This window comes from Lachnellula hyalina (genome assembly GCF_007821495.1).
Source record: "Lachnellula hyalina strain CBS 185.66 chromosome Unknown contig00032, whole genome shotgun sequence".
NCBI lineage: Eukaryota > Fungi > Ascomycota > Leotiomycetes > Helotiales > Lachnaceae > Lachnellula > Lachnellula hyalina.
The window spans coordinates 18604-42712 of record NW_022157146.1 but is presented as its reverse complement, the minus strand read 5'-3'; the positions used below and the strand labels follow the sequence as shown (position 1 = coordinate 42712).

At 46.5% G+C, this 24109-nt stretch overlaps 9 protein-coding genes across 9 annotated transcripts; 5 read left to right on the top strand and 4 right to left on the bottom strand.

Moving 5' to 3' along the window:
- Positions 1-300: 300 nt before the first annotated feature.
- On the top strand, positions 301-3294 carry MLH3 (DNA mismatch repair protein; the record flags this gene model as incomplete). The annotated part of the gene is made up of 2 exons (XM_031149427.1): positions 301-532; positions 581-3294. The coding sequence occupies 2 exons, from the start codon at positions 301-303 to the stop codon at positions 3292-3294; spliced, it is 2946 nt and encodes a 981-aa protein (XP_031007136.1).
- Positions 3295-3438: 144 nt separating this feature from the next.
- Positions 3439-5030, bottom strand: STL1_2 (Sugar transporter STL1; the record flags this gene model as incomplete). The annotated part of the gene is made up of 3 exons (XM_031149426.1): positions 3439-4508; positions 4557-4876; positions 4933-5030. The coding sequence occupies 3 exons, from the start codon at positions 5028-5030 to the stop codon at positions 3439-3441; spliced, it is 1488 nt and encodes a 495-aa protein (XP_031007164.1).
- Positions 5031-5899: 869 nt separating this feature from the next.
- ARO80_1 (Transcriptional activator) lies at positions 5900-8977 on the top strand (the record flags this gene model as incomplete). Its single annotated transcript, XM_031149425.1, has 6 exons — positions 5900-6199; positions 6512-6886; positions 6943-7271; positions 7322-8064; positions 8114-8421; positions 8468-8977. The coding sequence occupies 6 exons, from the start codon at positions 5900-5902 to the stop codon at positions 8975-8977; spliced, it is 2565 nt and encodes an 854-aa protein (XP_031007138.1).
- A 2168-nt stretch (positions 8978-11145) lies between these two features.
- On the bottom strand, positions 11146-11887 carry alcS_0 (Protein alcS; the record flags this gene model as incomplete). Its single annotated transcript, XM_031149424.1, has 3 exons — positions 11146-11310; positions 11359-11755; positions 11829-11887. The coding sequence occupies 3 exons, from the start codon at positions 11885-11887 to the stop codon at positions 11146-11148; spliced, it is 621 nt and encodes a 206-aa protein (XP_031007140.1).
- A 64-nt stretch (positions 11888-11951) lies between these two features.
- LHYA1_G004464 (uncharacterized protein) lies at positions 11952-12235 on the bottom strand (the record flags this gene model as incomplete). The annotated part of the gene is made up of 2 exons (XM_031149423.1): positions 11952-12032; positions 12101-12235. The coding sequence occupies 2 exons, from the start codon at positions 12233-12235 to the stop codon at positions 11952-11954; spliced, it is 216 nt and encodes a 71-aa protein (XP_031007139.1).
- A 1157-nt stretch (positions 12236-13392) lies between these two features.
- On the bottom strand, positions 13393-14676 carry DFG5_0 (Mannan endo-1,6-alpha-mannosidase; the record flags this gene model as incomplete). The annotated part of the gene is made up of 3 exons (XM_031149422.1): positions 13393-13502; positions 13554-14098; positions 14156-14676. 3 exons carry the CDS (start codon positions 14674-14676, stop codon positions 13393-13395), a joined length of 1176 nt encoding a protein of 391 aa, XP_031007142.1.
- Positions 14677-15880: 1204 nt separating this feature from the next.
- P5CR_1 (Pyrroline-5-carboxylate reductase) lies at positions 15881-16817 on the top strand (the record flags this gene model as incomplete). The annotated part of the gene is made up of 2 exons (XM_031149421.1): positions 15881-15923; positions 15976-16817. 2 exons carry the CDS (start codon positions 15881-15883, stop codon positions 16815-16817), a joined length of 885 nt encoding a protein of 294 aa, XP_031007141.1.
- Positions 16818-17313: 496 nt separating this feature from the next.
- LHYA1_G004461 (putative 2-hydroxyacid dehydrogenase) lies at positions 17314-18542 on the top strand (the record flags this gene model as incomplete). The annotated part of the gene is made up of 5 exons (XM_031149420.1): positions 17314-17400; positions 17447-17545; positions 17594-17696; positions 17771-18372; positions 18426-18542. The coding sequence occupies 5 exons, from the start codon at positions 17314-17316 to the stop codon at positions 18540-18542; spliced, it is 1008 nt and encodes a 335-aa protein (XP_031007165.1).
- A 2179-nt stretch (positions 18543-20721) lies between these two features.
- LHYA1_G004460 (Kelch repeat-containing protein) lies at positions 20722-22849 on the top strand (the record flags this gene model as incomplete). The annotated part of the gene is made up of 6 exons (XM_031149419.1): positions 20722-20874; positions 20936-20963; positions 21011-21692; positions 21739-21882; positions 21946-22131; positions 22177-22849. The coding sequence occupies 6 exons, from the start codon at positions 20722-20724 to the stop codon at positions 22847-22849; spliced, it is 1866 nt and encodes a 621-aa protein (XP_031007143.1).
- Positions 22850-24109: the final 1260 nt, after the last annotated feature.

The window sequence follows — 24109 nt, the reverse complement described above, 5'->3', positions numbered from 1 at the left end:
TGATATTAGTCAGCAGATCCATATCACGTGGATATACACTGACTGTCTTCAACCTGCAGAACAACAAGTTCAACAGATCTCTCTTCTACTTTGTACATTTGAACTTGGTAGATACACCTCCCCTAAACAACTAATACTGATCTCACTTAGCTCTCCGCTGTTTAATATATTGGCATTTGTACAGCACCTCTGCCATGGCTTCTTGGTGTGCTCTACTCCTCAGGGAAGGTGCCACTACAGAGCTTATGATACATGCTCTCCCGTGAAGAGCTCCTCTCTGCCGGATGATCAATCACCAACATGTCGATACAGCCGTTACCTCCAGATGTTATTGCACAAATAAAATCTTCCATCGCCATTACCAGCCTCAACGGAGTGTTGCGCGAGCTAGTGAAGAACTCCCTGGATGCTAGCTCTACCAAGATTGATATCAGTGTCAACTATGCCCGAGGAAGTTGTGTTGTTGAAGATGATGGCTTGGGGATCCTGCCTAGTGAGTTTCGTGAGGGTGGTGGCCTTGGGAAGTTGTATCGTAAGTGGCTTTAGTGTCGTCGTGCAATAGGAGACTAACAGAAAACAGATTCCTCAAAGATAAACAGTGAGAACCAAGTGCACGGTGGTCGTGGTATATTCTTGGCCTCTTTATCATCTCTGGCTCTGTTATCCATCACGTCTCACCACCATTTGCATCGTTCCCACAACACCTCAAGTATGCACAAATCCGAAGTTGTGGGACGCCAAACCCCAGCTCCAGCCCAGCAATATCTCCAATACCCTGATCATGGAACACGTGTGACAGTACGTGATCTGTTTGGGGGCATGCCAGTTCGTGTGAGGCAGAGGGCCATCGCTGCCGAGAAGCAGGGTGGAAATAGCAAGGATTGGGAAGAGCTGAGGAGAAGCATTGTCGCACTTTTACTGTCCTGGCAAGGAACTGTTTCTGTCACAGTACGCGAAGCTGAATCACCCCAGAGGATGACCTTTCGGCCTCAAACGGATTTCTCACTTAACCCCGTCCCTTCAGCTGGTGTCAGTATCCCAAAAACCTGTACCCTTTTGTCACAAGCCTCTTTTATCACACCTGCGGATAAGCTGTCTTGGGTCACCATTACTGCTTCTATAGATTCATTGACCATTAATGGCGCGATCTCTCTTGATCCATCTGCCACCAAGCATGTCCAGTTCCTTTCCTTCGGCATACAGCCTTTAATGCCATTGGACGGTCAGAGCATACTTCATGACGAGATAAATCGGCTTTTCCTAAATTCGGCTTTCGGGAACGAGGAAGAGGCAGGAGATCTTGCAGATGCGGAGAGGATCAGAAGAGAGAATGATGGTCGATACAAATCTGACGGGTACACCAACAAAGAGCTGAAAGGTGGCAAGAAGGGTGTGGATCGGTGGCCGATGTTCTATATCAACATCCAGCAAGCATTGAGTTTGAAGAATCATAGAAACGTTGATGTAGATGATGTGTTGGATGATAAAGGTAGCAGTCTTGGTACAATTTTGGAGCTATTGCGGGCTATGATTTTGGAATTTCTCACTCAGCATTATTTCCGGCCAAAGGCCGGCCGAGGACATAAACCACGACGCAAGAAACAAGAGGACGTCCTGTCTCAGACCTTGGTGAAGTCACTACAAGACGCTGGGAACGATGCCACAGATGCTTTCAGAATCTCTCGACCAACATCAGCTCCGAATTTCGAGGCTGTCAAAGATTCAAGTATTAAACGGAAGAAGCCAACAGCTGTGGATGCCCTTGGCACAAATGTTAAGCTTCCGTCATTTCGTCGTTCTTCATCCCAAGTTGACTCTCCGTTTGATGGATGGTCCAAGGTCAAGAGAGGAGCTGCCGTTCCCAAATTGAATTACAAAACCGAGCCCCATCACCGACCAGCAAGCGCCTCACCTAGCGTAGGAAGACAAGGTCCAAATATCCATTCAATGGAAGGGATTTCCAAGCCACTGCTATCCAAGAGTGGGAGACTCATTCGTCGCCCATTTGAAGACCTTGTCACTTCTACGCCTCAACCTAGAGCTCGGCCACCCTCTCAGCCAAAAATTCAAACTACAGAACAAGATAGTGAAGGTGATGAGTTGGTCGAATGGATCAACCCTGTCACCAAAGTCAAGTCTCTTGTCAATAAACGAACTGGCCTCACAGTAATAGCTAGCAAAGAAAAACGAGATAACCAATCAGGCAAACATGGCATCCGTCAAGGATCTCTATACTCTCAGCAAAATCTCAAACGATTCACGACTCCGCCCACTGATTCCACAAGTCCTTGGATCAGGAATATCTTGAAGACGTGGGAGAATCCCGTCTTCAACCCAGTCGAGCCCTCAATTCAGCAGGTCGCCACCGAAGGCGTAAATACAGCTACCCAAAGCATTCTACATGGCCGGCAACATCACTGCTCACAAATTGACATTGATCGAGCATTCAAGGAATCCTCTGCTGGTATTACTGACCGTATATCTAAAGATGCGTTAAGGAATGCAGAGGTTATCTCGCAAGTTGACAAGAAGTTCATTCTGGTGAAACTCCATTCTTCAACACATCTGGGAGAGACTGCAAAAAATGGAATGCTCGTGATTGTTGATCAACATGCTGCTGATGAACGAATCCGAATTGAGGCCCTGATGGAAGAGCTGTGTACTCCGCCCATGGAAGGGAATCCTCCTCTCCCAATAGAATCCAGAATCCTCACTACTTATCTCGACAAGCCTCTCGCATTCGAAATTTCTGCGAAAGAGGTGGCGCTCCTCGATACACACAGGAGGCATTTTGCAGATTGGGGAATCTTATATGATCTCCCTGCTGCTCCTCAGCCCGACCGGGCTCAGCGACTCCAGATAAGGTATCTTCCACCCGGTATCATCGAAAGATGCAAACTCGACCCGCGTGTCTTGGTAGAATTAATCCGCACCGAAGCCTGGAACTGCTCCGAGAAAGCACATACAGCCAATCCTCCGACAGATCAAGACTGGCTTCACCGCATCCACAATTGTCCCCAAGGAATTATCGACATGCTGAACTCACGCGCTTGTAGGAGCGCAATCATGTTCAATGATGAATTAAGTAGGGAGCAGTGCGAGTTGTTGGTGAGGAAGCTTGCGGGGTGTATGTTTCCGTTTCAGTGTGCGCATGGGAGGCCAAGTTTGATTCCATTGGTCAATCTGGCAGGTTTGCGGATGGGATCTACTCTTGAACAACCTTCGGAGGGTGTTGAGAGCTTTGGGAAAGCTTTTGGTGCTTGGTCGCAAACTGTACGAACGATTACAAAATAAGTTGTTTATGGTTAGGGGATTATTGATTTGTATTGGCTATGCGACAGACGTGAACTTTAGTTTGATGCCAAGTATGAATATGTGAAGTAGGCAATCTTCTGTATAAGAACTAAAGGCTAGAGATGAGAAAGATATTATTCCATGTCATCGACCAGTATCCTCAAACTTCGCATGCTCAGATACCGTACTCCCACACATCCCCACTTCCAGCCCCATCCTAGCCTCATCCCCCTTCATAAAAAGCCTATCCACATCCTCTAACTCCAATCCCTTCGTTTCTGGGAAGAAAAAGTAAATGAACGGAAGCCAGGCCGTGTTCAACACAGCAAATATTATATATGTACGATATCCAATCCTATCAAGAGAAATTGGCGTGATCTGCACAATCATATAATTGAATATCCAATTACACGCCGTTGACACAGCACTTCCTCGGGCTCGCAACCGCAAGGGAAGAATCTCAGACGGGTAGACCCACACCGTTGCTTGGAAGCCGATGGTGAAGAAACCTTCAAATAAAAACAGCATGACTGCTGCACCGATTCCACATCCTCTGGCAATAGACGTATTGTTCTGGACATTGTATATCAAGCCCGTTTGCACGACCATTGTTGCTGCCATGAGAGATATGCAGGAAAGGAGTAGCGGACGTCGTCCTACACGGTCGATGAGCAGCCAGGGAATGAATGAAGCGACGAAGAACCATGTTTGTAGAAACCCTGACATTAACGCTGATAGATGCTCGGAAAAATTCAGTGAATTCTTGAAGAGCGTGTTGGAATAATATATCAGGGCATTTATTCCGCCTAGCTGCTGGAATGACTGGATTGCGCATGCGATGAGGAAGCGGCGCTGGGATTGTATTTCATCGTTATGTAATAACTCTCTCCAACTTCCTGTGCCAAGCGATCTCTCGTACTCACCGGTCTTGATAATATTCGTATGTAGGGAAGTAACTTCGTCGTCGGTGCGGTGGTATGAATGTAGACGTTGCAGGACCGAGAGGGAGGAGCTGGCTTCAGCGTGCGAAGCTAGCCAACGCGGGGACTCGGGAACGAGGGGTAGTAGAGCGAGCATAGGGAAGAGGAACATGCATTGTAAAATGCATGGGATGCGCCAGGCGAAAGACGAGCTATAGGATTGGGTGAAGCCGTAATCGATCCAGTATGCTAGGAATATTCCCAAGTTCAGCGTAGATAACTGCATGCATACATCTGATTTCTATCAGTCCAATCCCAAGATTCCAACGGGCAGCGACGTACATAATCCTCTTGTAGCCTTGGGACTAAATTCCGCTTGGAACACAGGCACAGTGCTGTTAATCCACCCCATTCCCATCCCGCTCACTACTCGGGCCACAATCATCTGGGTGCGAGCGTAACTGCTTGCTTGCAGCACGGCCCCGATGATCATGATTATGACTCCAATGAGGATGGATTTCTTGCGTCCGATAGATTCGCCGAACAAGGCAGTCAAGACAGAGCCAAGGAAACAACCCACATCGTAGATGGCGACGATTAGGCCAGTGATGGTGGGGGAAGGGTGGCTGAAAGTGTTGGTGAAGGAATTGGAGTTGACGAGCCTGAGGAATGTTAGGACCTGACGAGGCAGCTAAGGTGAACAGGAACAAAGACATACCCGCCCATGAGGCCATTATCGTAACCGATAAGGAGAAATCCCAGACAGGTGAGAATGGTTACGGCTGTGAAGAGGAGCCGGCCTTCGAGGAGCGCCATCGCAGTCTACTCTGTCTGTATGTGAGAAGCCGAACCGTCGGGTTTGACACTCCCTCTTTTCGACGTGGGAAGGATAGAAATGTGTAAATAAATAGATGGCAGGAAAACTACTTGGAATGTTGTTTTTACCAAGCCAATATTAGAGGCATCGGATAGACTCTATCCGATAGAGAATTTCTTTTGATGAGATCAAGGACGACAAATCTTTTGGAACCATAATGGCTTGACTGAACCTGTTGGATGTAGGGAGTTCTCTTGAAATACAGGATAAACCCTCACCAATTATGCGGGGGAGGGGGAGAAACCGGTGAGGCAGGAGGGAGCACAACGGCTGTTCAGGTGGTACATGACAGCACATTCATGCATGCATGATATTTGTATCTGGAGTCTTGACGACATTCAAGTTCATCTAGAGCTAATTCTCAATACTTTCAGCTGATGAGGAAGAGTTCAAAGGGTTAGATTATGATAAAAGATGATGAATAAGAATAGAATTAAGAATTTGGAGATGATGATGTTTAATAAGTGGAGAGCTGACAAGGGAGCTACAAGCACCAGCAAGTAAGCAGGTAAGCTACTCGTACTACTGTGGGGTTAAGATTCCTTGCATTGCAGCAGTACGGAGGTACCTCCACTCCATACGCACCTACTTACTGTGCTTCATTCCGTATTTCTCCCACTACTTATGTCGCCGATGTGGATTAGGGCCCGACAATCCTCCCTCCTACTCCTTCCTGTACCCTCTTGTATATCTTCATTTCTTGCCGCATGTGGAGACAATTGAGGGTAGGTGCAGGGCAGGTTAAGCGCTAACCCGTTACTGCAATCGTCCGCCGTATCACGACCCCTCACCTCACACCACATACATAATGGCTGCCCCGCAGAACTGCAATGTCCTTGCGCCCTTTGCCGGCAGTGGGAATAGCATCGGCAACGGCAATATTAATGTCAATGGCATAGCCTTCTCTACCGCGCCGAATATGAGCATGCCGCCCATGATGCAGCCTGTGATGGTACCGAACCTGGACCCGAACGCGCCTCCGATAACGTCGACGCGCCCCGCGAGGCCTCCCCCGCCTCCATTGGATACCATGAGGGCGTACCGCGCATGTCTGAATTGCAGAAACAGGAAGAGCAAATGTGATTTGGATGTCAATCAAGGGAGGCCGGTGAGTAGAGAAGCAGCCAGCTCTTTTGTCCAACTTCTTTTCACCCATTATGAGATGAGACAATAAAGTCAAGTGACTCTGGAAACCGGATGCTTCTGAGGAAGTGACATTTCCTTCTAGATCAATGCCATCTATCTAATCCTCCAGTCTATTGTTTATGTCCATTTCTTGGGCTTCTGGTGCGATGCATGCCAACGCTTTTATCTCCAGTTGAGATATCAAGATCACGTGACTACACACCCGGAAATACCCCCCAACTCTCTTCTCCTTTGTTACCAAGTAGTGCATGTACATATGCTAATCTCTATTTAGCCTTGTCGACGTTGCCAGAGAGAGGCAAAGGATTGCGTGCTTGGAGAAAGTCACCGTGGAGGACGTCGAGTGAGGAAGAAACCAAAACTTGATGAAGAGGACTCGAACTCGAAAACCCCCAGTACACCCACCAATCTCGGATTTCAAGGAGCTTCCAAGTCAGACACCCCTTCAGCTCTTGGCTTCCCAAATTCAACAGGCCCCGACCTAGATTACTCACCTCATTCTACTCACCACACTCCACTGCAACCTCCACCATTTCCAAATCAATACCACAATCAACCAAGACAAGGTTTCGGATGGCAACATACTACACCAACCAATACTGCTGGCTCCGACACTACAACTATATCGAGAAATACTGAGCAAACAAATGTGAGTTTATGCCCCTCCATAGCATTCTCAGGGCTAGCCTACTAACGTCTGAGCAGCTCACGAGCCCTACTGACGGTCACTATCACCCACGGGCAAATTCTAGCGTGAGTCTGCTAGGGAATTCCGGAGCTCTTCGTGAGAATATTGCTTCTGCAGACTTGCAAAACCCTTCAGATGCCCTTGAAATACTAGCACAAGTTGCAGATCGAGCGGACGGGGATTCACCGTCAAGCGATCAGAATCAAGGTCAAGGTCAGAAGCAAGGCCAACGGCCAGCCTCTTATCACCTCGAATTGGGGGATTCCAAGATGGACGACCAATTTTATTATAAGCCGTTACAAGATGGAATGATAAGCCCAGAGATGATTTTACATTTGTTTTCGAGGTGAGTTGGAGCTACACGTGCAAAGAGTCCAAACTAACTGGTTATGCTAGCTATGAAGAGTTTTTCCACCCTTTCTTCCCCATCATCCCGAAAGAAACTTTCGATCGCACAAGACTTCCGTGGCTATCACGGCATGAGCCACATCTTTTTTCTGCCATCCTGACGGTTGCTTCGAAAGACAATGAACGAGTCCATCAAGTTTGCTACGACTACATGCAACAGCTAATTTCCATGATTTTATCTGGTGCAGATGCAAACATTGAAGCTGTAGAGGCGCTGCTTCTCTTGTCTCAATGGGTGTCACATCGTCCACAAGCAAATCTTGCCATTGGACGTGGAGAGGAGGACCGCGTTGCATGGATGTATATTGGAACAGCGCTGCGATTAGGTTATTTCTTAGGCATTGACCGGACTTCGTTCAAGAGTGATTCGCACGAAGCACCCGAAGTGTTCAATCGGAAGAGACTAGTATGGTCTGCTTGTTATATTTGTGATCGTCAGGTGTCAGTTCGTGTAGGAAGAGGTTTCTGGGCTCGAGGTCCTGGCCCTCTCTCCGGTCTCAAGTCTAGCGATTTTCCAACTCTTCATCAAACGTCATCAAACACTGATGACTGGGCTTTGATCTTTCAAGCGAACCTTGAATTGACGCAGATATTTTCCAACGTTCACGATATACTCTACTCATCAAAAGGTCATGCTTGGAAGGAAATGCTAGAGGGGAGGTATGCGAAATATCTGGATGACTTCCGGACTAGTATTAGGGGATGGAATGATGTTTGGGGTACGCTAGTTTGTGAGTACCTAGATGATCTTCTAAAAATACATCTATTGACCACACATAGGTTCTCCACGACTGAAAGCGACCTTACTACTCACGTATGACTACCTCCGTCTCTACGTCAATGCTTTTGCTTACCAGGCCACAATCTCACGGGCATTGACTTTCCAAAGAGACAGCCAGCATGCATCAAACCGGCCAATGCCGTTGATTAATGCATCAGCCCCGGACGCACGCTTCATCTACGAAGCTCTAGATGCTGCAAAGTCTCTGCTTTCAACATTCAACAATTTTGTTGATCCCGAAACGCTGCGATACATGCCGTCAAGTTATTATCTTTATATCATCTACAGCGCCGTATTTCTTTACAAGGTACCTTTACTCTTACATTTTTAATCATCCATGCTCATAATTCCAGGCAAGATCCACGACTACGATGACAGAGGAAGAGCGAAACGGAGTCCGTCACATGATTAATCTGACCATCGACCGTTTGCAAACGGCATCGATGGGCGCGAATCACATGGGTTCACGCTACGCCCGCCTTCTTCAACTTCTCTGGCGCAAACCGCCTCAGCAAAATGAAGCTTCTGCTCGTGAACAGCACGAGCAATCTACAATCGACAGCCGTATCAATCCCGCCATTCAAGCCGACCTTTCAAATTACCAAAACCAGAATCAACAATTTAGCCCCTTTCCCGGGTCAATGGGAATGAACAATGTGCAATTTCAACCGAAGCCGAGTGGGACATTCAGTTGGTTGGATCTGGATGCAACCTGGAACTTCGCGACGCAAAATAATAGTGGTGCAGGGAGCACGGGGGAGAGTGATGATATGTTGCTGGAGAATGGTTTGAGTCCCTTTGATATGGGGCTGCTGACCGACTATTCATTACTGGAGGGAGATAACCCAAACCTCATTTTTTAATGCAATAATCATCCGATTAGGTGGGATTGTGTGGGGGTGATTGGAGTTTGGAAGATTAAAAAGTTTTAACGGGACGGTTATAGGATTTGGTGCCATCTTGGAGGATGATTGTACAGGTGTAATGGCTTTAGATTTCGCAGGTATACAGTTTAGAGCTACACTTAATAAAGCAAGCCATATTATCTAACGAGTCGTCTCTAAATGATGGCCTCAACTTGTGTCCAAGATTAACTCAGTCGCAGATGATTTATTTTCCCTTCCACTTAGCAAGGAGGTGGGCTAAGATCCAAACCCTCCACCGTCAATTTAAAAGAGTCACTCCTGGAATAACTTCCCCCAACATCAAGATCCAGCCTTCCCCGAAGACAATCGTCGAAATCTATATCCGTAGTTAGAAGACCGTCTTCGACATCCCAAAGCGGGCCGCTTATAACTTCTCCAGAAGGAGATATAATGCATGATCCACCTCTACATACGAATTCAGACGCATCTGGTTTCGCTTCCACCGTCGGAGCTTGCTGGTTAGATGTCTTAGGATCTGGTAAGACGATCTCATTCCCATTATCAACAACCGTACTTTTCTTCCTTAAACTAGCGGGACTCGAGCCATGTCCATTAACACGAGGCATAGCATCTGTGCTCTCTCCTGTTATCCATGTGGGGAGGTTCGATTTTGTAATACACATATTTGCACTCAACACCACACACCGTCCCTCACACGCCACCGTCTGCATAAGCGGCAACCATGTATCCCGCGCATCTGCCGTAGGAGCAAGGTAGAGATTGACGTTCTGACTATAAAGCGAATGGCGGAGCAGGGGCATATAGTTCTCCCAACATATCGCGGCGCGAGAGTGAGTTTTACGCCTCGAATCGTCGTAGTTATTGCACGAAGAGTAGATGGAGAGCCCTGGCCCCAAATAAGACGCTCGGATCCTGTCTTTTACCATGATGTATTAGACTCAACATATAGGACGCTGTTAATAGGATGGAAACGAACCGGCATGACCTTCCTCCTCTTCCCCAGGACCCCCTCAATCGGACACACATATACCGCCGCACAATATAGCGTCCCCGCACATCTTTCCACCAAACCCGTTATAACGAACATGCCGCTTTCTCTCGCTATTCGTTCAAGCTCTTCTCGCGTCCCATCGCCCCTCACTCCGGTTTTGGGCTTTTCCAGCGTTTTCTCTATCCATGATTGACCCGCACCTTCTGGAGTATCACCTAGATCAACGGCATCTTTGTAGTATTGCAGGAATTGTTCTCGTCCTTCCGGCTTTCGCGCTCCAACCGCGGCGCCGAATGTTGCGGTGCGAGGGTAGCCGCCGAGGTATGCTTCGGGGAATAGGATCAAATCGACGTCTTGTTGTCGTGCGCGTTTGACAGTTGCTTCGAGGGCGGAGAGGGTGGCAGAGGTCGTTGCGAGAGTATGGGATTGGGAAACTGCAAGGCGGAGTGTTTGTGACATTGTGAGTGAGGTGATGGTTGTGTTAAAGAGCGAAGGGTTTGGTGATGTGTACTACAGTAAGTGGGGTAATTGTGGGGTAACTTCAGAGGCTGCATCTTTTCTGACTACATCTTCACCTTTCAAGATCGTTAGACTTTGTCCTCTTTTGTGAAGGCGCATAATTCCAAGAGGAGTTATGGAATTTTGATATACTTCTGGATCAACTTCCCTTTCAAACAACTTTGTTTGATATTCTACTTCAAGACAAGCTTATTCTGGACTTGCAATGTCTATTGCCTTCAAAACGAATGATACTCTCCTGGAGTATAAGAACCGACTTTCAGCTATTTATAGCTATTCCTACCACAAGATCTTGGTTTGATGTATAAACCATTCGGATAGCTAACTGCCTTGCGCGCTATATCTCGCTCGCCGACTTCGTATAACAGAACCAATAACACCGGTGATGATATACTTGCAGGTTATGGAACTAAGTGATCCTTTCTATCTGGAGCGTCTGCAGGCATATGTAATGTTGCATTTATGATGGGCCCTGCCCATTACAGCAGTTGTATGATTCTAAAGGCGCTCTGGTAATCAGGTCAAACAGCCGTATGTTGAATACGAAGTACACGAAAGAAATGTAGCAAAGTAAATGTCGGCCTCAATCCACTTTTCCAAAGGTTACAAACACCAAATTGTTAAATTCCATCTCTTATTCTGCTTTGTCCACCTCTGCAGACTCGATATCTGATTTTGGCCATAGATATGAAAGGTCGCCAACAGGAAATTTCAACGGTATCTGCATCTCTGCTGCTATCATGGCAACCGTCATATAATACCCAAGCAAAGCAACCACAAAGAAAATGGCAGCTCCAGCCTAAACGTTATTAGCTTTGGATCATGACATATACCAGATAGCACCTACTTTTTGTAATCTCATAGCCATTGAATGATCTCCGGTGCTGACTTTCCAATAAGAGGCTCCAAGAACAAAACAACTAGAAAAAGACAACAAAAACATGACCGCCGAGAGAATGTTTGTCTTTAGCGTAAAGATCCACATTGTAAACAACCAAAGGCCCCACACCATGAGGTAAAGAGCAACTGCAGCATTATACCCTACGGAGGTTGCTCCCTCAGCAGCATTTCCCGTCTTAGAGTATGAAGCAGCGATTCCCCAAGAAGGGGTTTCGAGAATACCGAAAGAGAGCCAGAACACGGCGAACATGCCCATGACCATCATTGAGAAAAAGTTCCCCATTATCCATTCGAAAATGGTGGCTAGGAGGAGGAGGATTGGACCCGTGAAGTAGAAGATTCCACTAAGATAATTGTCAGTTATGATCTGGAAGTAATGAGTGAGGCAAGGGCAGCGCAAGAAAAGGGATACGATACGCAACGCCGACGAGAGTGGTTGCCCCACCCCACTCCATTAATATGAATGCAAAGGTCATGCCAGAAATGACGGATATGAGGTATTGTGGTCAGCTAAATGAAATGACCTAGGTAGGGTGCTTCTCACCCCATCGAGCCCAAAGGTGCTGGGTTCGCAAAGCGTTTTCTGAAATCACTAGGTGCCGCTTTCTTTGGCAGGTAAAGCTATGTTTCTTCTAGTTATTACGATGTCGAACAGGACGCGAAGATGAAAGTGAAAAGGCGTGTACTACCTTCTCAAATAGTTCAGGGGAGATTGTTATTCCTGCAGGTGATTTGACTTGTGATGCGTGGAGCTGCTCCCAAGTCCCAGAACCGCTATCACTGAGTTCATTCTTCCACTGGTTGATGCTGGTACTCCTAGACATTTTGAGTGCTCGTTGAATCTGAGCTATGTGTTGACAAGGGGACTTTGCCAAAATTGATAGAGGATTCTAAGGAAAAATACAAAACATGACTGGGTGATCACTGAGTTTTATAACCTTGCATAACTTCTATATGAAGAGCATATACCACTGGCAGCGATTTGCTGATGTTCCACTTGTACATCTATGCAACTCTCCTCCCGTTACGCCGGACAGACGAATAATGACGGCTTGACAGCAGTAAAAGCTGAATGAGGTTAGCAAATCGTACTTGCGATTTGTATGTGTGGAAAAGTGATTGATCAAAATGCCAATAGGTTGTGAGGACTACCTAGGTACTGTACACAGGGGATCAGCTTTTGCCGAGGCTGTGAGGAACGAGTCGCTGCGTTTTTACACATGTTCCTACCATAGCTGTAGTTGGTTTTGGATTGGGATGTGATTATTTTCACAAATGACGTTGATGCTATATGGCTACATGGTATTCTTGTGCTGAGATATGACGCTTCGATGCTTCAGGTAAACAAGTGGCTGGAACTTGAGACATTCGAACCCTGAGATTGACGCGCTACCTGGGTCATCTGCTGAGCCGCACCTTCGATGTGGCGCCCCTAGAGTGACCCAGAGGCAAAATGCGCCCGATGGACGTGGGATAAGAAGAGTACGAGTATAGGATTAAAAACAGATGAGCATGGAACCGATGTAGTTGATTTACGATAGACAATCCACGCTAACCTGAGTGGACGCTCCACATTGATTCATTCAACCTCCTGACTCCAAGGTCAGGAATCCTATCATCGTTTTACGATCCACGGACCGGAACCGATGCTTTGCCAAATATTTGGTCGGGCACATCGCTACCGACTGCCTGGATGGTGGTATGGCCAGTTCTTCGGCTTTGCTTCAATTCGCCATCCAATTCTCATTCCTTGGGGACTTGTTCAAGTATGACATTGTACCGTCGGATCTCTTAATCTACGCCCGCGAGTTGATAGATATTAACCACGTGAATCAGGTGGACCAACGATTCTTTGTAATCTCTATCATAAATTCGTTATAAGAGCTCAATCTATCAGGTATCTCTCTATTGCATCCCAACGCCAGCCTGTCCTCCTTAAACGCCATGACAAGTAAAAATTATGACTAGAATAGTCTAAAACTCAAGAGACAGCGGCTGCTCCAACGATGGCATCCAAAGCCGAGCTCTGCGTCTGAAGCGTCGCCATCGAGGAGGAAGGGCCGCTCCAAACCAACCCTAACTGGTTATCCACTATCAAACAAATTAGTAACAATACTTGCTAGACGTTTTGGGAGCAGAAACCTTGATCATTCGCCCAAATGGCATTGGCGTTCGTTTGCAAGAAGCTCTGATACAATGTCTTGGTGTTCGCTGGCAAAATATTCGCCCTGTTGTACAGAAACTGTATGTTTCGACCAAAGATTCCTTTGAATTGTTGGAGATTGGAATCGCAGCCACCAGTTGATTCGCACGCCTCATGTAAGATGCCATTTGCATCAGTCATAATGCTGATTGTGGCCGTCGCGAGGGTGTTGGCTAGCTCGTTGTAGCTATCGTCTCCACTTGCCCATGTTAGCTCCACCAGGCCGCTGAGTATTATTCCTTGGTTGTAGGTAAAAACTGGGCCATTGTTGTTTACACAATTATTAGCTAGGTCGAGACCGTCATTGATTTGATTTTGGGAGTTGATCATCCCCGAGTTCATGAACCAAGTGGTCGCCTTGACAGCTTCATCGTAGTAATACCCCGAAGATGGGGTGCTGGGTCTACGATTGGCTAGCTTTGCCGCAGCAGTAATGTAAAGTGCATTTGCTACGGCGTTCACTGAGGTATGTGCTTTGTCCCACCTAGCAATTATTGTTAGTAATGTGGTACAGGTCGGAAACGGGAAGAGGAGCTCATACCAAAGACCGCCTTTGCATGCTGCTGGAGTTGTACCCCATGCAATCTTTGAGTTTTCAAACAGTGTTGCTGCCGTATCGAGATATGTCGTATCGCCAGTGACATCGTATACTTTGATCCAGGCAAGAACCCACCAGAGCTCATCGTCATAAAACCCATTTATGAAGCTTGCGAAACCCAGGTTGGCGGGAGCCTGCTTCAGTGTCGTCGGAAAGACCGTGTTTGTCGTCGGTTTGGCTTTATCAGGGAAGTATTCTTGGAAGTCTGCGAGCAAGGTGAGAGCGTTTGCGCTGTTCCACCATGCGTTTGACCAGAGACCTGTGGATGCCGAATAATATGTCTGCATCTGATCAATACCTGCTGCTGCATAGGCGACAAAGTCGATCGCAGTTGCTCGCCGATTTAATAGTGAAGTTGTTGGGGGGGGATATGGTGATCTGGTATTATGGTGTGGAAGGGCGTAAGAGATATTAACTGTTGCGAAAAAGATCGTAAGAATGCGAACGGCTCTTGAGTGTAACATTATGAAGAGGAAAACGAGTGTGTTTATTAGAACTAAATTCAGCTGAGTGTTTCTCTGCAAAAGGGCATCTCTCACTGTTATGTATAAAGAGCTGGAAAACCAATTTCTATGGCATACAGTATGATTTCCAGGATCAGGGACTTCATCACATTGGCAACAAGTACTGGGGTGCTTGTTAGATCTCATCACAAGCCCTTTATTGGCCAACTGCTGGCATATTGTTTGGTTTCGCATTGTTGTAGAGGGAAAAGCCTCTTACTAGCAAGAAGTTCACAAACAGCTCAAACCGCAAACACGCTCCTGCAAGGATAAATGCATGACGGTCAATCTTAAAGCGCTTATATGTGGATTCGGGCGGAGCCAAGCTTTTGGACTTCTGCTCCCTATTGGGAATCTCCAGGGTTCTGCTGCTGGATATCAAGATCCTTAATCTTCGGAACGCGCCTAAACAGGATGAAGTGAGATCTACGTGTTCCTGCATGGACCGCCACGCCAGTGATTCAAGCATGCTGCAACCATGAACCAAGTTATTCTAGCCACTCAACCTTGCCGTATGGTGACATGTGCAAAATCCGGACACCTACGAGGCCTTTGACTTCTTTGATCATATATCAGCTGGCTTTGCTGGAGGCCCAAGTTCCTACGTGGAGCCATAGAGTAGCATCCTTGCGAGGCATTCAGACTTATGCATAAATGTCTGGCTACATTGGGATACATGAAACACCTATCGGAGATTTATTGATACAGTAGGAGTGGGTGGCTTGGTTCAGGCGTGCACGGCCGATCTTATCTGGTGTTTCATGTACCTGGTACAGTACTTCCGGATATGAATCAAGGAATCATAATTTTGGATCAAGAATGATTCACTCATATCAAGAATACTTAAGCCTTTTCAAGTGAAGATATATTTTATTTCAAGAGCGGGGACAATGTCGATTCACCTTGTGCAAGTTGGTATTACTCCCCGTTAGTGCCCGCTCGCCTAAATTTACAGCATCAAGATCTAGCACCACGTCTCCAATCCCACTCTCCATCACAGTGCTTGTTTTCCTTCCATACCCTTCACCCAACAGAAGAATTCCTTCTGTCTGTGAATAACAAGTCTCATATTTCCAAGTCAAAACTTACCCTTTCGAGAACACCACTTCAACAAGCCCGTCCTGATCGGATTCTGATTCCTGAAGCGTGACTCAACGCATGCACAATGACTACAATGACGGGCAAGACTATGGCAATAATTGGTTGTGGTAAGAAGGTACAATAATAAGGTCGTCAAACGATACTGAACTCGGTTTCTAGGAACTATGGGCGGTGCAATCTTATCAGGCGTGCTTGAATCAACAGCCAAATCACAATTGGCTGGAGAGAAGCCAAGGATAGAACACTTCATTGCAACTGTTCAAAGTCAAAGCTCCGCGCAAGGATTGCGAAACAAGTTTTCCAAGTACGGCGAATCGTTGGAAGTTTTGCAGGCAGACAATGTATCCGCGATGCGCAAGGCTGACATTGTGATGCTGGCGTGCAAACCTTATATGGCGGACACCGTCCTCCAAGCCGACGGCGTACGTGAAGCTCTGGAGGGGAAGTTGGTCATTAGTGTACTTGTGGGATCGCCCCCGGAGAAATTATCGGCTTCAATTTACCACGCTGGCCCGAGACGGAAAGACGAGGCCGAGTTCTATATCAAGAGAGTGATGTTGAATATTGCCGCCAATTTGGGACAGTCCATCTCCGTCATTGAGACGACTTCCATGCCAGATGAATTTGAGGAGATCTCAGATTGGATCTTTCAACAAGTTGGCAAGACCGCGCCTGTTGCCCCAGAGCTGTTTGATGTTGGAGGCGTCATGGCTGGAGTATCAGGTGCATTGTTCACGGTTGCTTTTGACGGGATTCTAGATGGGGCAGTGAAGCAAGGTTTGAAGCGGGCGGATGCGAAGAAGATGCTGACGCAGTCTATGTTTTCCGTTGCTGCTTTGCTGGAGAGTGGTGAACATCCTGCTGTGTTGAGGGAGAAATATTCTAGTCCGCGTGGAACCACAATTGAGGGGTTGTTATCTTTAGAAGAGGATAGAGTTAGATATGCTTTTAGCAAGGCTGTGATTGCTAGTTCCAAACGGAGTGAGGAGATTGGGAAATAGAAGCGGTAGAGTAGAGTAAGGCGCAGAGGTTATATTCGCGAAATTCTCACAAACGCGCAGATAGAATAGATATATCTATAAATCTATCAATGGTCTTAACAAGGAAGTGACTTGGAGTACTGATAGTCTGGTCTGGTATGTGTAAATACTCGCGATATGTAAATGCGGGATGCGGGGTATTCCCGTCAAAAGCCGACTCGGGGATTGAACAAAAGATTCAACGAATGATATGTCAAAGAAGCAATTTATAGAATGCGACAACCGACAGTCCCCGACGACTTAGACTGCCCAGCGTCATTCTTTAAATGCAACATTCATGATTGATGGAGCTTCTCTGAGCGACCCCGCGAATGGTGTTGGTGGGGTTTCTTCATATGTCCGTATTTCTTCTACACTTTGAACTTTGCGCTTTTTTAATACCATTCATCTTTGATTTTGCATATGACTTGAGTCTTTGCTTTACAGCCACAAGTATTCAAACCAAGTGTTAAAAGCTATGTCGAAGCCAGCAGTATTATTAATTGGAAAACTTACACACGTGGAGAAGGAATGGGAAGACTCTGCAACTTTTGCAGAACTAAAGGTTAGTCTTTTGAATTTCAAGAAAAAATCATGCTGACTCTAGGAAGACATACTCTGGATCTACTAGAGCAGAATTCTTATCCGAATGCGAGAAAGGAACGTACAATGGGGTCGTTGCGTTGTATAGGAGCAATGAATCAACATCGGTAAGGTCACTTGACAGTCTCATGTCAACTCTACTTACAATGAGATAGATCACAGGTCCTTTTGATGCTCAACTCGTGGGAAAGCTTCCGGAATCCTTGAAATACATCTGCCACAATGGCGCAGGATACGACAACATTGACGTAGAATCTTGTTCATCCCGAGGTCAAATATCTGATTCCTTGGCTTAGGTTGCTGCCTGGAACGAGACTAACATTCCCTTTCAGACATTCACATATCCAGTACTCCCGTAGCTGTCAACTCAGCTACGGCCGATATAGCTATGTTCCTCATGCTGGGAGCACTGCGCAGAATCCACGTTCCATATTCGTCTATTCGAGAGTCTAAATGGCGAGGTCCAACCCCGCAGCTCGGCCACGATCCGCAGAACAAAATCTTGGGAATATTGGGTATGGGAGGGATAGGCAGAGAAGTGGCAGCTCGCGGTCGTGCATTCGGGATGACGATTCAGTACTACAATCGCAGTCGCCTACCCGAAGAGTTGGAGAAGGGTGCGAAGTATGTAGGTTTCGAAGAATTGATTCGGACGAGTGACATCTTGAGTCTGAATTGTAGTTTGAGGAAGGAGACTGTAGGGATTATTGGCCCGAAGGAGTTTGATAATATGAAGCAAGGAGTAGTACTTATTAACACGGCTAGAGGGAAGCTGATTGATGAAGGAGCGCTTGTAGCAGCTCTTGATTCTGGTAAGGTCTTCAGCGCTGGGCTCGATGTTTATGAGGAAGAGCCAAAAGTTCACGAGGGTCTCTTGAACAACCCGAATGTTGTACTATTACCGCATATTGGAACAGCGACGGTAGAAACCCAGGTAAGATAGATTATTGCGATCAATAACTAATAGCCGCTGACGAAGTTCTGCAGAGAAACATGGAGTTGCTCGTGTTGGAGAATATTGAAAAAGCCGTAACGAAAGGGGAGCTGGTGACACCGATACCAGAGCAAGCCCATATGGAACAGTCAAGTACCGTCAAGTTGTAAGGGTCCTAGGGGTTGCCTACTATGGGTATGGGAATGGGAGGTTTTGATTGAAATACTTGGGTTGATTGATGTGAAATATATTCTCCACAAATTATATACTGAAGCGGCATAATCTACACGTGATCAATATTATATAAACTCCGCTCCAATGGCCCTGGTGACCCTAAAGTTCTTACGCTTGATACCAACCCAACCCAACCCAGACTTCGAGGCTCGTCCCCTTCGGCCTTTCATAACTACTAGTACTTCGTACCTTATTCTGTGCCGGTAAATCCGCCGTCACATAGCAAGATCATACCGCCTACGGAGACGATAGTTAATGCCGTTTCATGATGACCTTACTGGCATTCCCCACGGTTCCAACCAAACACGATTGACTGGTTCCTGCGGGCCCTATTCGCGACGAAGGATTTTGTGCCAGGAAGACATCAAGCCTTGGATCGAAGCTAGTTTCACAGGGCTGTGCTAAATTAATATTCTTGGGTAGGTTACATTAGATCCTACTGATATAAGATAAGAAAGACATAATTTGATAGACGCAGCAAGGTCGATTGAAGATTATACCAGGGTAAGATAATACTGATCCTTCCACTTCGATCCATTCTCTTTTAAGTATCATGTGAATAGAGATACTCTCCCCCAGAAGCCACCCAAAACAAACAAGTCCCATTTCTGATGTGTAATATATTATATATTTCCGCGACGGGATTCCCAAGATACCAGATCTAGCACGGCCTGTTTAAAGAATTATGAGACAGCGTTTGCAATTAACATGTTAGTTTTGACATATAATGCAAGTTTGTATACTTGTGAAGAAGCGTTGCGTTGGAAATGGAGATACGACGAGTGAGAACGAGTGGGCTATCTCTTTGATTTAATATACACAAATCCTGGCCCTGAAGGATTTCATATTCTCTGCCCTCCATGTCAGCATGTATACCATCTACTGGCACAGTCAGAAACTTTAAAGGATTTCAAAGACCCTGCAGATGCAGCTGAAGTGCAGCTGAAGTCATACTTTACGAAGGTATTGTGAGGACTGGATTTCGAGCTCCTTCTTGGCTGCGCTTTGCGTTGGAAGGAATGGAGCCTGTTTTTATCGCTCTTACCTGCATCCTCTCTTGTTTCTCCACGATTGTTCTAGTTCACAGCTGCCTGGTGCATAATTTATATTGCTAGATTCTCTTCTCCCCAGAGTCTAGACTATCAATTCCAGCTTGATGGGCTGCACGGAGCACTTTTTACAGAGATGACAATCGCCTTATCGCGTAGCCCCCGCCCCGCCCCCTTTCCAGCCGAGAACAACCTTATAATCTCCACTCGCTCCTAAGTCTGACCTTCCTCATCCTGTGACTCCAACCAGTCCTCACCCCATTACAACCTTCCACGCACCTGCAGGAAACCTCTTCCTTCGCAATGAGTCCTGAAACACGGCCTTAGAGAACAACAGAGTTGCACTGTAAGAATCTAGAACAGGTAGCGCTGCGACGGGTTAGTGCATGTGCATCGTTTGGAAGCAATTTTGTAGTCTTATGGTCATTTTTCCATATTTATCTGAAATATGAGACAAGAAGCTGTTTCTCACGCGTACCAGCTGCTCATATCAAAATTGATCTCGAGAGGTGTCTTTCAGCCCGCCCCAAAACTTGAGCCGCAGACCACGTTTGAAGGATCATCGCTAGCCAAGGGCATCGATCCTTCTGCGGCGTCAGAGAGCCTTCTTGTAGTACATTTTTGGCTTTTCGCGTCGCAAAGCAGACCCAGGCTCTAGAATGACCACTCACACCGTCGCAATCGCTGACTTGGGAGATTGGCCCTCGCCGTCTGATGAATTTATCCAACGTGGAAAATATAACTGTGCGTCAGCCCATCCTAGTAGGTGGGTGCTTACTGTCTCGTCATCTGTCCGTTCCTTTTTCCATGCTGTCTTTTGGGTTGCAACAATTCCTAACGAGTGGAGGTTGGGGACTATCATTTTTGCATTGTCTTTCTTTCAATCCTTGATCGTTCTCAATATCTCACTATCGTGTAGATACTCGACGTTGACCTGTTATAAGCTTTGGCATATGTTGGGATTCAAGTCTTATGATAGGTGTAGGTCTTTTGATCCGCGACCCACCATCAGGACCTTATAGCCTTTGTCATCTCGCGAGGAAGGACGTTTATCTTTGTTGAGAGAATGGCGAAATCGCTTGGGTTACTGTTATTGTTCGCTGGGGTTTCGTTGCAGCAGAAAGATCCGTTGAGTGACTTTTGTCGGCGGTTCGGACATCAAAGTTGTGTTGTAGACACGAAGTTATATATAGATGGAGGACAAGTGGACTGGAACCCGGTATGTCTTCAACCAATCTCTTCTCGGCCTCTGACAATATCATACTAACGTGGGCGTCCAGATACCTGCCAACAGGCAAAATTATACTAGTAAGGCGTCTCAGGGCCACCGTTTGGTGCAAACTAATTTTATCTAGATACTTGGGAATCGTACCACGATCTAACCACAAGTCCCGCGGGTGTAGGCGTTCCTCAATTGCATGCCAATTTGTCGAAGAACTCTAGTATCCCTGATGTATCTGGAGCCGTGTTGTGGCCCGACGCGGTGAACAAGAGATTCTATCTCTTTGGTGGAGACAATTACCAGAACTCCCCTAGTGCTGCGAATCTCTACTCTTATGACATTCTCTATGATAAATGGGATTCTTTCGGCACTCCCTCTCAAGGGATCCAAAGTGTTTCTTGGGGGGCTAGCGTCGGAATTTCAGATATCGGGCAAGGTTATATTCTTGGGGGATGGCTTTCAAACTATTCTGTTCCAGGATGGAATGGAGCACCTTTTGCGACCAACTCTCTTCTATCCTACGACATGGACAAACAAGCCTGGTCGAACAGTACTGGACCTTCTGATAATGCCGCAAGAGCTGAGGGAGTCATGGTTTACGTGCCGGCATCCGATAGTGGAATGCTGATACAATTTGGAGGCGTGACAGTGGAAGTGAATGGAACAACCGATGCCTCTCCAATGGAGGAAATCAATATTTACGATGTGAAGAGTGGCAAATGGTATACCCAAAAAGCTAGTGGAAGTGTTCCACCAACTAGAAGGAGGTTCTGCGCAGGTGCGGCCTGGGCCCCTGATCACTCAAGCTATAACATGTATGTTTTATCTGCTTTGATATTATCAATTGCTAACCTGTTGTAGTTATATCTATGGAGGGTTGGGATTCGGAGCTAACGGGCCCGGATTCGACGATGTTTGGATTCTCTCCCTCCCTTCATTCAAATGGATTCCATTTTACAATGGGGGCACGTCGGGGTTTCCTCACCACTCACTCACATGTAATGTGTAAGTCGAACTACGTTCACAGGGGTACATGTTTCTTACAGCTTTGCTAATATTTCTGTTTAGTGTCGGTGGACAAATGCTTGTTACAGGTGGAACTTTTCCTCTCTCTGATGCATGCGATAGCTCTACAACCTGGGGCATGCACGTTCTCGACATGGGCAAGGCATCTGGAAGAGCGTGGAACCCCTACAATGTTAATCTCACGAATTACGTTGTACCGCCCGAGGTCATTTCTGTTGTTGGTGGCTCGTAAGTTATGGTGATTGTATTTGTGGATTCAGCTGACGGTCTTAGATCAACTGGAGGTGCCACAGCTACAGCGCCAGTAAATGGCTTTGATAACAATGACTTGGGAGTGTATTTCACCCAAAAAGCATCCATTGCATCTCGCACCGCTTCCAGAGTCATTCCAGTGACGACACAAAGTGCCACATCACCTGCGAAATCGTCAAGCTCCGTGAAGATAACTGGGGCTGCAATCGCTGGAATTGCGGTCGGAGGAGGTCTTTTCCTCAGCACTCTCATTATTGGTGCATGCTTTCTCTTTCGCCGTAAGCGGAGCAAGGCAATTCCACCAATTTCAAAGACGGCCTCTGAATCGTCCAAACCTCCGTATCCTACTCCGTATTCTGTTCCTTTCAGTCCTCAAAGCCAGTATTCTCATGCTGGGATGTTTAAGCCTACGCTGCATCACCAACTATCAACTACACCCGAGCCCGTAGAATTATACGGGAGCGATTATCTTCGAAAAGGGCAAGAAGAAGGTCAAGGATTAGGATTATCCAAGCCACATCCCCCACCCCCACGTCATACTCCACGATCTTTAAAATCCTCATATTCGGATACGGGTACACACTTTAGCCGCTCAAATACCATTGGATCGAATACAACTATTTCCGCTTCAACACCTCTCTACCACAATCTGGGACGGAGCCCACCGCCTATGTCGCCTCCAAATCATTTTTGAACCTCGGTCGTTTTTTTTTGTTTGAATTATATACACTTAGTGCTGTATAAACACATGTTAGAGACACATGTTGGAGTTATATGAGATCTATCGGACATGTTTTTATACCCAAACGGTAGCCTCGGCGTAAAGTAATGTTGCAATGATAGGAGCCTTTCTTATATCAGGTTGATTTTGTCATTATCTTGACCACGTTTACCTCTTTGTATATTACATACTAGAAACTATTATTGGATTAAGAATATGCGAATTGAGTCAATTAGTTGGAATGTTGTACCTATGTATGGTTCACGAAAATAGGTCATGGAAATTGATTTTCAAAGTACTGGATTAACTCTTCCATCTAAACTATGCCCCTAATCATGCTAGCATCTCTGCACCATTTTTGTTTCGTCTTTGAAGACAGACTTGATAATAACTTCCTCCAAAGCACAATTGACAAAAGAAACCCTATCGCTTCGTGCTCAAACGGTGAGAAGAAGGATAGACCTTGCGGCCTGTACCCATGGGAACTTAAGTCGATTCATCGACGAGTTGATCGATCATATTCAGTACTTTGTCTTCGTCATCTGACGTCGAACCAGCTTTCAATTCTGAATCATCCTCCTCGTTCAAGTCTGGCTTAGTCTTCAACTCTGAACCAGGATTCGACTCTGACTCAATCTCCTCCAGATCCTCCTCCTCCAAGTCCTCCAAATCTGCATAATCCTCAATCGAATCGTTCGATTTCAATTCAGCTTTGCGCCTGAAAAACGAGAGGAGGTTGAGAGGAAATCCTTGGATGTTCCCCTCAAAGTCTTTGGCAAGCATTGACCATTGGGTTCTCATGTCTTCCAATCTTGTGAGCAATCCAATCTTTGGTGCATCTTCCTCTCCAACTTCGTCGCTCGTCTCCCGAGGACCCTTCGCGGTGAGTTCCGAGAGTAGTTGTAAGGCAAAACCCTCAAGCAATAAATGAGGACCTGGTGGCCCGGCTTTCTCCTTGCCTTTCTTGGCTTTCTTGACGTGATCCTCTATCTGTTCGCCCAAGCCCACAATATCGCCAACTTGTCCGGTCAAGGATTCAAGGGCCGAAGCGACTTCGTCAATATTCGTAATCGCACGGCGAGCCATAGCCAAGAATGTATCGCGCTGTTGCTTTAGCGCTCCAACCTCGCGATCGGTGCGCTCCTTCGCACTGTTGCGCTCCTTGCGAAGTTCCTCAATTACGACCACAAGCTTCGCTATACCCGCCATCAACTTGGCGTTACCGCGCTTGTC